The following is a 12,507-nucleotide window of genomic DNA, read 5'->3' on the forward strand; positions in this document are numbered from 1 at the left end:
AGCTTCAGCAAAGAAAGACTAGCCCTTTGTTTATTACTACAAACTGACAAGTCGAGCTTCTTCTACAGGTATTGTTATCAGGATAAATTTCTAGTTTGTTTAAAATTGTTTTTATTTACGTTAAACACTCACCAGATGCTCGCGTTGTGTTCGATGTGCTTGTTGATGTTGCAGTATGTTTAATTGCTTTCCTGGCATTCCATTCCCTAAGTCGGATGTTTAGTAGCTGCTCGTGTTGTCTCCTGCTCAATCGCATATTCCTTTGCTCTGCCAATCGACTGTGCGGAATCACACACAGCTCCTAAATGCTCGCACTACTCTGGTTACTCTGGACTTCACGTCAATAACAGTACCAACTCCGTTTATATATAAAGTTAATCAAGTATAATTTTTGTTAACTTTGCGATAGCGCAGGTAAAAGAAAATGTTCTCTTGTCTTTTATGAAACAGGCAAAGCACAATGTTATCGTAAGTATATGTTATCTCCAGTATAATTCCATGCACTTGTGGGCTTTCAGGGTGTAGATATATTTTTTCTGTCTGTCCTCTGCACAGATCAGTCGTCATTCATTGCCAATTTAAAGATTATGTTCCAACAAGATCCGTTTGGTATAAATTCTTTATTCCTTCATGAGCTTTACTGCTCTCCAACCCTCTTGACTTTCTCCTCTTCATTCCATCTGATGACATAACTTCCTCACTACATTTTAACATCATTATTCTAATGAACATGCCTTATCACCACAATCAGTTTCGTTTATATAAAAGCTAGGAGTGGCTCGGAATACAATCTTGATTCCGGGATTCTGAAACTATTAGTTACATAATTAAATTTATTTTTAAGGTGTCATTGCTGTTACCCTTCTTTTAAAAATAAACTTTTAAATAGTTATGTTTTGGCCTTCTTTAAATTACTAAATCCTGAATTTGACATTTGGTACATCCACTAACAATCAAAGATCACAACAGATTTTTGACCATTCATCAGTAACCTGTTGTTTTGACTGTATAGATAGAGAGCTGCTAGAGACCTTTGTAACCCTAACAGTGTCTGACCAAGAATGATGGTATCATCTGCATATTGCCTCAAGGAGGCGTCAATGTTTGACACAAATCTTTACCAATGTTAGTAGCTAGGGATTTGTATTAAAACCAACGGATGGTGGTATGAGAATACCCCTGTACCACCCATGCTAGGTCCTCTTAATGCAAAACAGAGAAAAGTATCACAAACCACTAGTTTGCCTTAATTTAGCGATATTTTCCAGTACAAATCTATTTTTGAGTTGGAAGGTGAATACAAAAATGAATACTTTCCAGCAGTTTACTTAACTTTTTTGACCCAAACCCAGCACAAAGTGTTGATAAATTTGATCCATAATTTTTTGCTGTAGAAAAATATCCCAATGCACCCTTTCACTATGCCCAGAGATCTAGACATATTTTCATAATTACGCAAGTCCCTCTGTGGCACTATTTCTTTTTTTGTAGCTAGAAGACCTCTCATCAATCCATCTTTCACCTCTTCAGTGAATACATGTGACTTGCAAAATGAAGAAGCTTCCAGCTCTGCCCCTGTAAATGATAAATTGTGGTGTCTTAAAGCATTAAAGATGTCTTAAAGCGTTACAGTTGGGGATCTGTTAAGTGATGTGTGTCTTTTCTGTTGTAGGAAGTAGTACTGGACAAAGTATAACACAGTTTATATGTCGTAAACTCTGAAGCTGTTCATGCAGAATTCACCAGCAGTTCAACACTACAAGATCACTTCTGCCTTCGTCTGAAGTGATGTGACTGCACTGTTATATTTACTTATGAGAGGGGCTCACTCATCACAAATCACATTGTCTCAAAAAAGAATAGAAGATGCTTGAATAACAAACTGAACCCAGCTGCAACGACTTAATCTCAAACGTTATCTCTAGAGAGTAAGGGATATTGATTTTTGGTGACAGGATGACAGTTTTTGCTTAGAAGGGGTAAGGCCTGCTGGCTCAAGTAAAAAGGGTGTAAAACATGGCCTGGTGGGAAATTAATTTGTCACCTTTGACAAATAATCACCCCTTTACTTCCTAACCATGACGACTACAAAACAGGCTGTGCAATAGCCCAGAGTTTCAATTAGAAGCTTCCACCCTACTGAATATACCAAACAACCTTTCTACCTAGCTCACTCGTGGTTTATCAATGAAGAAGTCTAGCTCAACAGGAGTAACCATATTCTTTGTGTAGTGTGCCCTGTTTTATAACAGAAAGATTGAGTTTTTGTCCAGTGACAGTATATCCACACTATATTGAATGGTTGTATTTCATGGCAATACTATCTTATCCAAAGCATAGACTTAACAACTGCAGCACCAGGTAAGTCTAGGTAAATAGATGCAGAATTAAGAAAAGTAAATGTATAATTACTTTGACAATGTAGTAGTAGGTGATTTAATGAGTGCAATATTTTTGTATGTCAATGTTATCAACCTCAATATAGTGTCATACAACCCCTGTGGCTGCCCACTGTCTCTGGAAAAAAAATATACAAGTTATTCATTAACATTTCTTTATCTGTGCCCCAGGACATAAATCAGGCAATTTTAATTATTTAAAATATCCTCCAGGGCCAATTCATGCAATAAAACATAAATATAATGAAGACACAAAATAACATATCACATTGTATCGTCCTGTTTCTGAACATTTATATAACACTTACTATCCCTATCAGCCACTGAAGGGCTTGAGTATGTGGGCAGCAAGCTACACTTAGTTATTGATCTTCTGTGTGAATTAGTTTCTATGTCATATGTGATAACCACCAAGGTTTGGTTACTTGGATAAGGAACTCAGTGCTTAGCAGTGGGGTGAATGAAGAGGTGTGAGAGCTTGACGAACACTTTATAGTTTTCAGCGAGGTGGCATTTTAGATCTGCTGTGCAGGTCCCTTTATGGTATTATCATATTTCTTATGATTGTAGTAACTTAACTGGTTTCTTCACAGGGTTGTCCAATCTGAGATACTTTGGGTGAAATGTTATGATCATGAGCAGGGCGGAGGGTGAACTGCTGGAGAGATCTGTGGGGATGGATTTTGTCACTGTCATCCCATATTTAATTGTCATTGTGAGATGTAAGAAAGTAAAGAAGCGGTTATAGTGTGTTACTAGTTGGGACCTGCAGAAAGGGACTAGATTAGAGTCCTCTGATTGGCCATCAGTATGTGTTGGATCTATGATGTTATTCCTTGCCTGTTTAGTTGGTGATGGCTGGTTTATGGGCTGCTATAGTAGTGGGTGGTGGACAAGACCTGTAACAAACCTGTCTTATATGAGTATAAAATTATATATCTTGCTTAAGTATATTGATTTAGTGGATGAGTTAGTGGAGTTTTGGTAAGTATGTAGCCTGTAATGCATGCCTACCCTCTCCTGCAAAGGCACCCTATTGGTTGCTAATTTGCTGCATTGTTTATTCTAATAATGATTTCTTCTTTATTTCATTCCAGATTTTCCCATTAAGGTGCTGCTATTGCTCCTGTTCTCTCCTTATTTGCTGAGCACACTGTCTTTGGACACCAGGGCTCCTGCAGGAGAAATTGTCAAAGACCCATCTGACTTGGAGCAACAGAAATGCCCCACTTCCTGCATGTGCAGCTATGACTACAATGAGGAATTGAATGTCTTCTGCAGCTCTCGAAACCTCTCACAAATTCCACACTATGTGCCAAACCATGCAAGGTCTCTGTGGCTGGATGGCAACAACTTCACATCATTACAACCCATGGCGTTCAGAAACCTTTCCAATCTGGATTTCCTTAATATTCAGAGTAGCCAGTTGAACAATGTGGAGCAGCATGCCTTCCATGGCTTGAGAGCTCTCGGCCATCTGCATCTAGAGAGGAACAACCTGAAATATCTGGCACCCCATGCTTTCCTTCACATGCCAAGCCTGGTCTCCCTTAGTCTAAATAACAACTACTTCAGCAAGATTGATGATGAATTGTTTTCTGGACTTTCTAACCTCTGGTATCTGAATTTGGGGTGGAACTCACTGGCTGTCCTACCCGACATGTGTTTTCATGACTTACCTAATCTAAGGGAGCTAATTCTAGCTGGAAATCGCCTTGTTTATCTCCAGCCTCAACTCTTCTTTAGCCTTAGTGAGCTGAAGGAACTGGATTTAAGTGGAAACTCCCTGAGGGGCATCAAGACCAACATTTTTGGAAAGCTTCATAAGTTACAAAAGCTTTACTTGAACCATAACCAGATCAGCACCATAGCACCAACAGCCTTTGCGGGTATGAGAGCCCTACGGTGGCTTGACCTGTCGCATAACCGCCTTGCCACTATCTATGAGGACACATTTTTTGGTCTTGTGAGCCTTCATGTTTTGCGTATGTCCAACAATTCCCTGAACAGCTTAAGACCCAGGATTTTCAAAGACTTGCAGGTTTTGGAAGAACTACAACTTGGAAACAACAAGGTGAAAGTTCTGATGGAGAGGGCCTTCGATGGGCTGGGTCATCTTGAGGTTCTAACGCTGAACAACAACCTAATACCTGAGATCAAGCCTGGGGCTTTTATTGGACTTCACAGCATGGCAGTCCTGAATCTCTCAGGTAACTGTCTCAAGGCTGTACCTGAAAATGCCTTTAAGGGACTAACTAAGCTCCACAGTCTGCACCTTGAAAACTGCTGCCTTAGTAGAATCAAGTCACACACCTTTCTCAGTCTAACTAGCCTCAGGAGACTTTTCTTGCAACGCAATAGCATCTCTGTCATTGAGGACCGCAGTTTTATTGATTTACAAGTGCTCTTAGAACTGGATCTGAGGTACAATGCTTTAACTCAGCTCTCTGCTCAGCTTTATGTAGGGCTGAACAGCTTGGAATACCTTCTTCTTTCTTCCAACCAGCTACACAATGTCTTCCCCGAGGCCTTCCAGCCCCTTCAACATCTTGTTTGGCTTGATCTCTCTGGTAACAGCTTAGATGCGCTCTCAGACACCGTATTTCTACGTTTGCCACTCTTGAGATATCTCAATCTCCGAAACAACCAGCTGAAAACATTCTCAGTTCGTTTTCTGTCCCCTGGTTCCTTGTTGGGGCAGCTGTGGTTGGAGGGCAACAAGTGGCACTGTGACTGCTCACTAAAAGGGCTGAGGGACTTCTCTCTGCAGAACTCTACTGTGGTACCTCGTTTTGTGCAGTCTTTCACGGAAGGGGACGACTCCTTCACACCCATCTACACCTACAACAATATCAGCTGTGCTAGTCCACCTCCTTTGGTGGGCCTGGAATTGAGGGATCTGAGTGATGAACACTTCAGTCAGTGCTAGTTATGCAGCCGATTGCCAGTTTCTAAGAGTGTCATGAGATCCCTTTGGGGGAGGGGGTGCTTCATAAATGCTGTAAGGCAGTCAGTAATTGACTTTGGAGTTTCATTGATTGCACATACTGGACAGCTTTAAACACACATTCCCGTTTGAAGACAAAATGGCACCGTATGTTGGCTCAGAACTAGAGAAATGTAATATTGGAGGCTCTTGTTTGAATCCTTGGCAGTTGCCTGAAATTAAGTCATTACCAGTCCTAGAGCCTGTCCGGTGTTTAATTTCAAAGGACTTGTGGGTCTCACAGAGGAGTGAAAGGATCCAGTGGGACTTTCACCTCGAATCATTTCCAAGTGCCCAGTGGTGCAACTTGGTGGAACACCATTTATGTCCATAATCACACTCTTAAAGAAGTGAATTAGAGCTATCTGGCACAACTGTCCTCTTGTGCCAAGGTGGATTGTGTGTCCCATGTTTTGAAGGTAGTTGCCTGGTTTTCCTTTGTACGTAAGCTGTTAACTTATTCATCTACTTATGCCAGGGCCAATGGCCCACGTAGGACACTCTCACTCATTATTCAAGTAAATACACTGTATAATACTGCAGGCAAACCTATCTAGGTTCTGCCACATGCTGTGCTCAAGCCCCGAAACAAGGAGGTCGTATTCTCTAGCGTTGTTGCTCAGCACTTTTCACGGCTGGCAAATTAATGAGGTGGCTAGAAATAAATACTCATTATGACCTTTCAATGCAGGTCTTTCAAGAAAGGTTTTAGATGCGGTCTCCTTCCTTTACCTAGAACTTTATATTTTGAAACATGTTATTTATCTTTCCTAATAAAAGCAGTTACCCCCTTGGTCACTAGTATTATCAGGGTAGGAAAAGACATTCTCTCCTTTCACCTGTTTGTGATAAAAAGTGTCAAAGAGTAAGGACTGTCTGCCTGCAATGAGCTCTAGAATCCTGTCCCATTTTCGTTGTGTCACTTCCTATTGACACCTAAGAACCACTAGGATTTCAGATGGAACTAGTATTACCCCTCTATTCCTCATTTTTGGAGCATTGCCACTTCCGTCCGGAGGAAGGAAGTGTGGTCTAGAGGTGAAAGGTGCCGAACCAGAGAGTAATTTTTCTATTCACAGATCCGGCACTCTACTCAAAATTAAGTGATTCTGAGAAAATGGTGTAATCTCCCTGTGCCTATGTAATGCAACTGTAAACGTGTAATGTAATTGTAATCTAATTGTGTAAAATCCTCCTTGTGATGTACCCAATCTTTATTGTGCCCCAACTACTATTACAGCTCTTCGCTTGAATGATCAACAGGTAGATTTGCGCTATATAGATATATATGCCCTTGGAGGACAGCTGGTGTCAACTTTTGTGAAAAAAACGCATGGAGCAATAGTAGGTTTAACCCACTGATGCACCAGTAGCTACATCCAGTACATCCCAAATTCAGCTCGGTATCTTTATGCAGCATTGATCCATTGCACGCAAACTATGATCTTTTGCCTCATGAAGCTGGGCTTGAGGCTCTAGCCAAAGTACACAGACCCTTTGGACTTTGCGATAACCTTAGTGGATCTGAGCAGACCTGGGCAGTGTGCCTATTTTGGAAACTGAAGTGATTGTCACATTTTCTAACCTTCGTAAATGCATGTTTTTGTTTAAGATACACATTGTCAGCATGCCATGCTATGCGTTCCAACACTCTGGGGCATATTTACAAGAATCTGATGCATCGGCATTGACGCGTCAGATTTCTTGCGCATGCCAAAAAATGCCTTAACAACACCATGGATGCGTTGTATTTACAACAAAGAGCTCCATAGCACAAGTATTCACGGATGCATCAGAAATTCTGATGCATCTGTTGGAACTAAAGTGACACATTGTTGGAGTTGCATGGTAAAACTGACGCAACTCCAGCAATGCATCAGAACACAAAGGCGAGTCCTATGGTAAAAGCCCTGTGTCAATCCTTGCACCTGGTTTGAGAAGGCGTAGGGATTTTGACGCAATCAAGTCTTAGAGCGACGCAGTGAAAAGTTGTACATTTCACTGCATCAGTTCTATGTGGCTTTTAATGTGGTAAAGCCTACCCTGCATACATTATACCTGGCACAGGTATAATGTGACGCAGGCCTCTACAAACTGATGCATTGGGCCCAATTTGTCAGTTTGTAGATATGGAGCAGAGTTGAGCACTGTTAGCGCCACTGCTGCCTAAAAACAACATGTGACACAGCAGCGGCGCAAGCACCTTGTAAATATGCTCCTCCGAGTTTTTTTGATATATGTAGATACCTAGCACAGCTGCACCCTTGTCTAGGTGGAGAGGGAGGAGTGAAGCTAAAAAGCTCAAATCAAAAGAGGGACCCTTGTCTTGGCCTTAGCACTCAGGTGCTTCAAGCCTGAAAATGAGTGTTGAAGTGGGCTTAACAATTGTGTTGCTCTTTTTCAATAGATGGAAGTTGGTAACATACAGCTGATAACTAACAATGTAGCATGAAAATTCTAACATTAGCCTATTATCTATTATTTTCATTCACCCATTTTTTCTGAATGCTCGTTAGCCAGCGCCTTAAGGCTACCCAAAGGCAAAATTGCTATGTCAAGAATTTGTTTTATGGTCGCTTGGAGGCATGGCAAATACATTATTATTGCTTTCATTTGTTTTGCTATGAACTAAATAATAAAAATAAAGTTGAAAAAACATACATATGTAAACCTTGTTATTTTACAATTTCAAGATATAACAGGTTTATATGAATTCACGACCAGAGTTTTGTGGCACATACACTGAGAAAGTATATCTGGATGAAGGTGTTTTGGCAAGTCTAGGTGTTTGGCCCTAGTTGTGGAGCATGACTAAGGAGGTGTTAATCCGTCCCAAAAGTGACGGTAAAGTGACAGATATACCACCAGCCGTATTACGAGTCCATTATATCCTATGGAACTCGTAATACGGCTGGTGGTATATCCGTCACTTTACCGTCACTTTTGGGACGGATTCACACCTCCTCCAAAGTTGTAATAACCCCCCAAGTGTTATGGGTCAGGATATCAGCATCTGTGGCATTTAGTGCACTACACTGATTTAGTCCCTAGTAAAATGGGTTTACAATGTTTTATTTATTGCCCCATGAGTTTGTGCACAGGCAGGAAAGTGGGTAACAGGAGTTCCAGACTAGCCCAGTTCTGTAAGGATTGACTGAGTTTGGAGTTATAATGGAATAGGGGTACAGAAAGTGCCTCGAGGAAAGTTTGTGTAGAGGTGCTCCTGGTGGTACTGACGTGTTTGGGATGAATGTGCCTGACCTCGGGGCTTCGACCTTTTACGAGGGCAATGAGATTGTATGTGTACCTGGCAGGACAACTGAAATAAAGAGGCTTGGGAATATTATCAGCAATGCACTGTGCCATAAGCAATGCTTCTTTTGTGGCTAAGCAGCCTTTTAACTCATCAGCTTTGGTACAAAGACCATGATTAGTGCAGAGTAGTAACCGGGTAATATGTACACTTTCACTGTGGGACTCAGTCACCAGGGTAGCTGGCATCCCTGTCCAATGAGTTATAAGTCTATGTCATCGAGGTAGTTCCCACCACCAGAGCGTAGCGTTCATGATTGTTCTGGTGATGTCAAGGTCCAACCTGAATTTAGAAACCAGTTAGGCCTGGCTGCATAGTCCCTTTTTTCTGTCCTTAGTTCTACCTTGTTAACGTCTACTGTGGACCTGGGATTCTGCCCAAACAGGGAATCATGAGGACTTTCTGCCTTCGTAGGGTACTACTCGGGTGGGTGGAAAGCTTGCATTCTCTCTCGAAGGCAACCAGACCTGCCCTGAACCATGGATCATCTCTTTACAGCTGCATCGGCCGGTCCTAGACTTTCCATTGCCCAAGCCAGAATGGAGTGCACATTAGTAATATAAATAGATAAAAACTGTTGACCCTGACCCAGATGTCCTTCCCCAGAAATGATGTCACCCTACATATTGTGGGCCAGAAGCGGCACCCCACCCTAGAAATGATGTAGCCCACAGTGGGCTACTAGGAGTTCTTGGATGCCCTGGGCCAGGAAGTGAGATCACACAAGCCCAAAGTGTGACATAACAGTGGCCCAGACCGGGGCTGGAGGTTCTTCGCCTGACAAGACATTTTTACCACATATCCCGAGCCAGAAGGGCCACGGCAAACCACATTACCATTGAAATGACATTGCCTGTGGGGCCCAACCCAGCAATTACACCACTGCGGCTTATAGTCCTGAAAGTAGCATTCGCAGACCCCTCCGACCCGGCTAAACAAAGTGATAATGCAGGCACACAAACATCCGGATGTCCAAAGGCCCATGAACAGCGCCACCGCCTCCAATGTGGCATCTAATTCCTCACAGGGGCACAATGTGTATGTCTTTATACCAGCCCTGCAATGGAAGTGCTGCTAAACAGATTGAGTATCACAAGTATGAGTATGAATGTGTTTGGATCACCGTGTGTGGACACATACATATGTCCAGACTTGTTTTTGTAAACCACATACAGCTTATGTTATGAAAGGGGTTCGGTTAGGCTTAGCAATTATGAACAATTATTATGCAATATGAATGTGATTTATTTATGTTTGTGCATGTGTTTGTGTATGTGTGTTTTGTCTCATCTGAGTGCCTGAGCGAGTCAGCGGCTCTGCAAATGTGTGAAGGAGTGTTTTTAAAATCTGTTAAGAAACTCGGAAAACATCTCTGGCACAAGTAACTAGTTGTAATAGAAAGTAACATGGACGGGTCAGGTAGTTTGGGGTGCCTCCTCTGGATCTGAGTATGTGTAGGGAACTGTCATTTCCGGGAATGACTTCCGGGTCAGTCCTGGGGCGTGTCCATATACTCTTTAGGGAACCCGTGACATATCTTCCAGGTCTGTAGTCTCTATGGTAACTGTCATTTCAGGAGCAGAGCGCCGCTTTCTGGTTACACTTTTTACAGTTCTGCAACATACATATTTTTTTTGAAGAATTTCTTCATTGTGACGGTGTTTCAAAAATGTATTACACTGAATGATGGAGCCGGTCTTTGTTAACCAACCTTTCAGTTAGTTAAGCTGTTAGCACCTGATAGAGCGGTCAGTACTAGTAATTTTACCTGTATTCGGACGCTCTTTAGGCCGATGAATCTTTTGACTAAGTGGGACTCTCCGTACTCTTAATCGGTCACCTTAATCAAATCAATAATCAATAACGAACATAAGCAATACCTTGATCAACATAACACTTGACAATCAATCCAGAGTACATTTCGGCGAACCCTGACCTTTCAGTCAGGAATAACCACACCAGTTTATTACAAAGTTAGTGAATTTATTTCCCTATATTAACAAAGCTAGCACAATATAAATGTGTCTCAACACCAAATGATAAACGTAAATGAACATTAATAGCTGTCCATAGCGGCGAAACAAGTGCAATCTATTCAGCATTTGAATCACAAGGCATTCGATAATAGCGATGCAAATCACTAATACTATAATCTGTAATGAACTAATTGCATACATTGGTCAGCATAGCAAGGTCTCAAATTGCATCGTGCGACAAAAGGAATCCTCATCTAACCTCAAATTAGCATCGGCATGTGGGTCTTCATGCAAAAACAATTTAGCAACATTAATTTAGTAAAACTCCTAACTAGGGATCTTATCAAAATCAGCAGTTGGTTACCTAAAGGAAACACAATGCAATTGTACAATTTCCTTTCATATTTACCAATTACGATCAGCATACAAGGAAGTCTTCGTCTCACAGGTACCGTTTCTCGATCAGCATGGGACGGGGCAAAGGGGCAGGGGTGAACGGGGCAATTGCCTCACGGCGGCAAGGTAAAACTACTACTTCATGCAAAGGGATCAAATCAAAGTTAAAGTCTCTAGGACCAGAATCATTTAAAGTCTCTTTCTCTCGGTTAGAGAAAGCATCAAAGTCTCTCAAAATGGCGTCGCAACAAAGTGGGCCATAATAGCTACGAAGTCTGCAAAATGGCGGGTATCGAGCTGGTAATGGCTGCAATGGCAGGTAATAGCTACTTTCTTCTCGTGCACCTGGGTTTTATAGACAACAGTTCAAATCCAGTAGGGTCTTCCATTGGAGGGTTCATAGGTTAGCTTCAAATTGTCCAATCGAAAACGACAGTTCTCAAGCTTTTACTTAAGCATACATTATCCTTGGATATTGGTACGCAAGTTGCAACATTGTATACCAATTAGCTCACTTTCAGAGCCTCCATTGTCCGCACCTGCAAATCGACCTTGGAGTAAAGAGAAATATGCCAGGCTGGCACGAAACCTTAAGATAAGCATGTGAACGGTTTCTGTGGAAAAGTACAGCTTCAAGCAAAAATACACGTTTATTAGCACAGTGGAAAAATACGGGCATCTAAACCGTGAGACCAGGCAACTAGGCCAAAGCCTCCGCTAAAGTCATGCTAAGCTAAAACATTTCAAACAAGCAAATCGTAGCACACGTTTATGATTATGTCGGATTAGTGCAATTCTAGTACACCACGTTATATAAAGCACGCTTATAAATGTTGGCAAACTACTCTGAGGGCACATTTTGTCCCCGTACAATCTTTATTAGTTCGGTTAAAGTCACACATGATTATTTCACACTACGTTTACGCTCTAATAAATGTAAAACCTTCATTTTCTGCTTCATCAATCCCTCCTCTTATGACTACCTGTCATCACACCAAACCATGCCCACAAATTTTTATTCCATTAAAATTCTGTCAGTTCTCTTTTCCTTTTAATTCCCCTAGTTTGCGCTTTGTATTCTTCTGCCATTCTTTTCATAATTTTCTCTTCTTTTCTTCTCTTAATTCTTTCCATAATCATTATTATTCCCCTTTTTATTCCCCAAATTCCAAATATGCAAATTATAACTATTAAAATTCCCTCTATTATTTTTAACAATATTCCATTCCAAATTCCCCCAATCCAATGTCCCACTGAAGCAAGTCCTTTTCCAACCTTCTCCCACACTCCTGGTTCTTTCAATTCCTTCAAATCTGCACTTTCTTTTGTTAGATTAGCAAGCATAGTTTTAATCTTCACACTATTGTCAGGAATATATGTACAACAGTGTCGTGCACCAAGCATTTTGCAAACACCACCATCCTTTGCTAAAAGAAT

At 41.4% G+C, this 12,507-nt stretch overlaps 1 protein-coding gene across 1 annotated transcript in view; it reads left to right on the forward strand.

Moving 5' to 3' along the window:
• IGFALS (insulin like growth factor binding protein acid labile subunit) overlaps window positions 1-8,045 on the forward strand; it is a 33,013-nt gene extending 24,968 nt beyond the window's left edge. The window contains exon 2 of the mRNA XM_069210559.1: window positions 3,497-8,045. Within this exon, the coding sequence (XP_069066660.1) occupies window positions 3,497-5,328 (1,832 nt within the window). The 3' untranslated portion in view covers window positions 5,329-8,045. The remainder of the gene's footprint in view (window positions 1-3,496) is intronic.
• The last annotated feature ends 4,462 nt before the right edge of the window (window positions 8,046-12,507 follow it).

The sequence above is a fragment of the Pleurodeles waltl genome, chromosome 10, assembly GCF_031143425.1.
Source record: "Pleurodeles waltl isolate 20211129_DDA chromosome 10, aPleWal1.hap1.20221129, whole genome shotgun sequence".
In the NCBI taxonomy this organism is placed as follows: Eukaryota; Metazoa; Chordata; class Amphibia; order Caudata; family Salamandridae; genus Pleurodeles; species Pleurodeles waltl.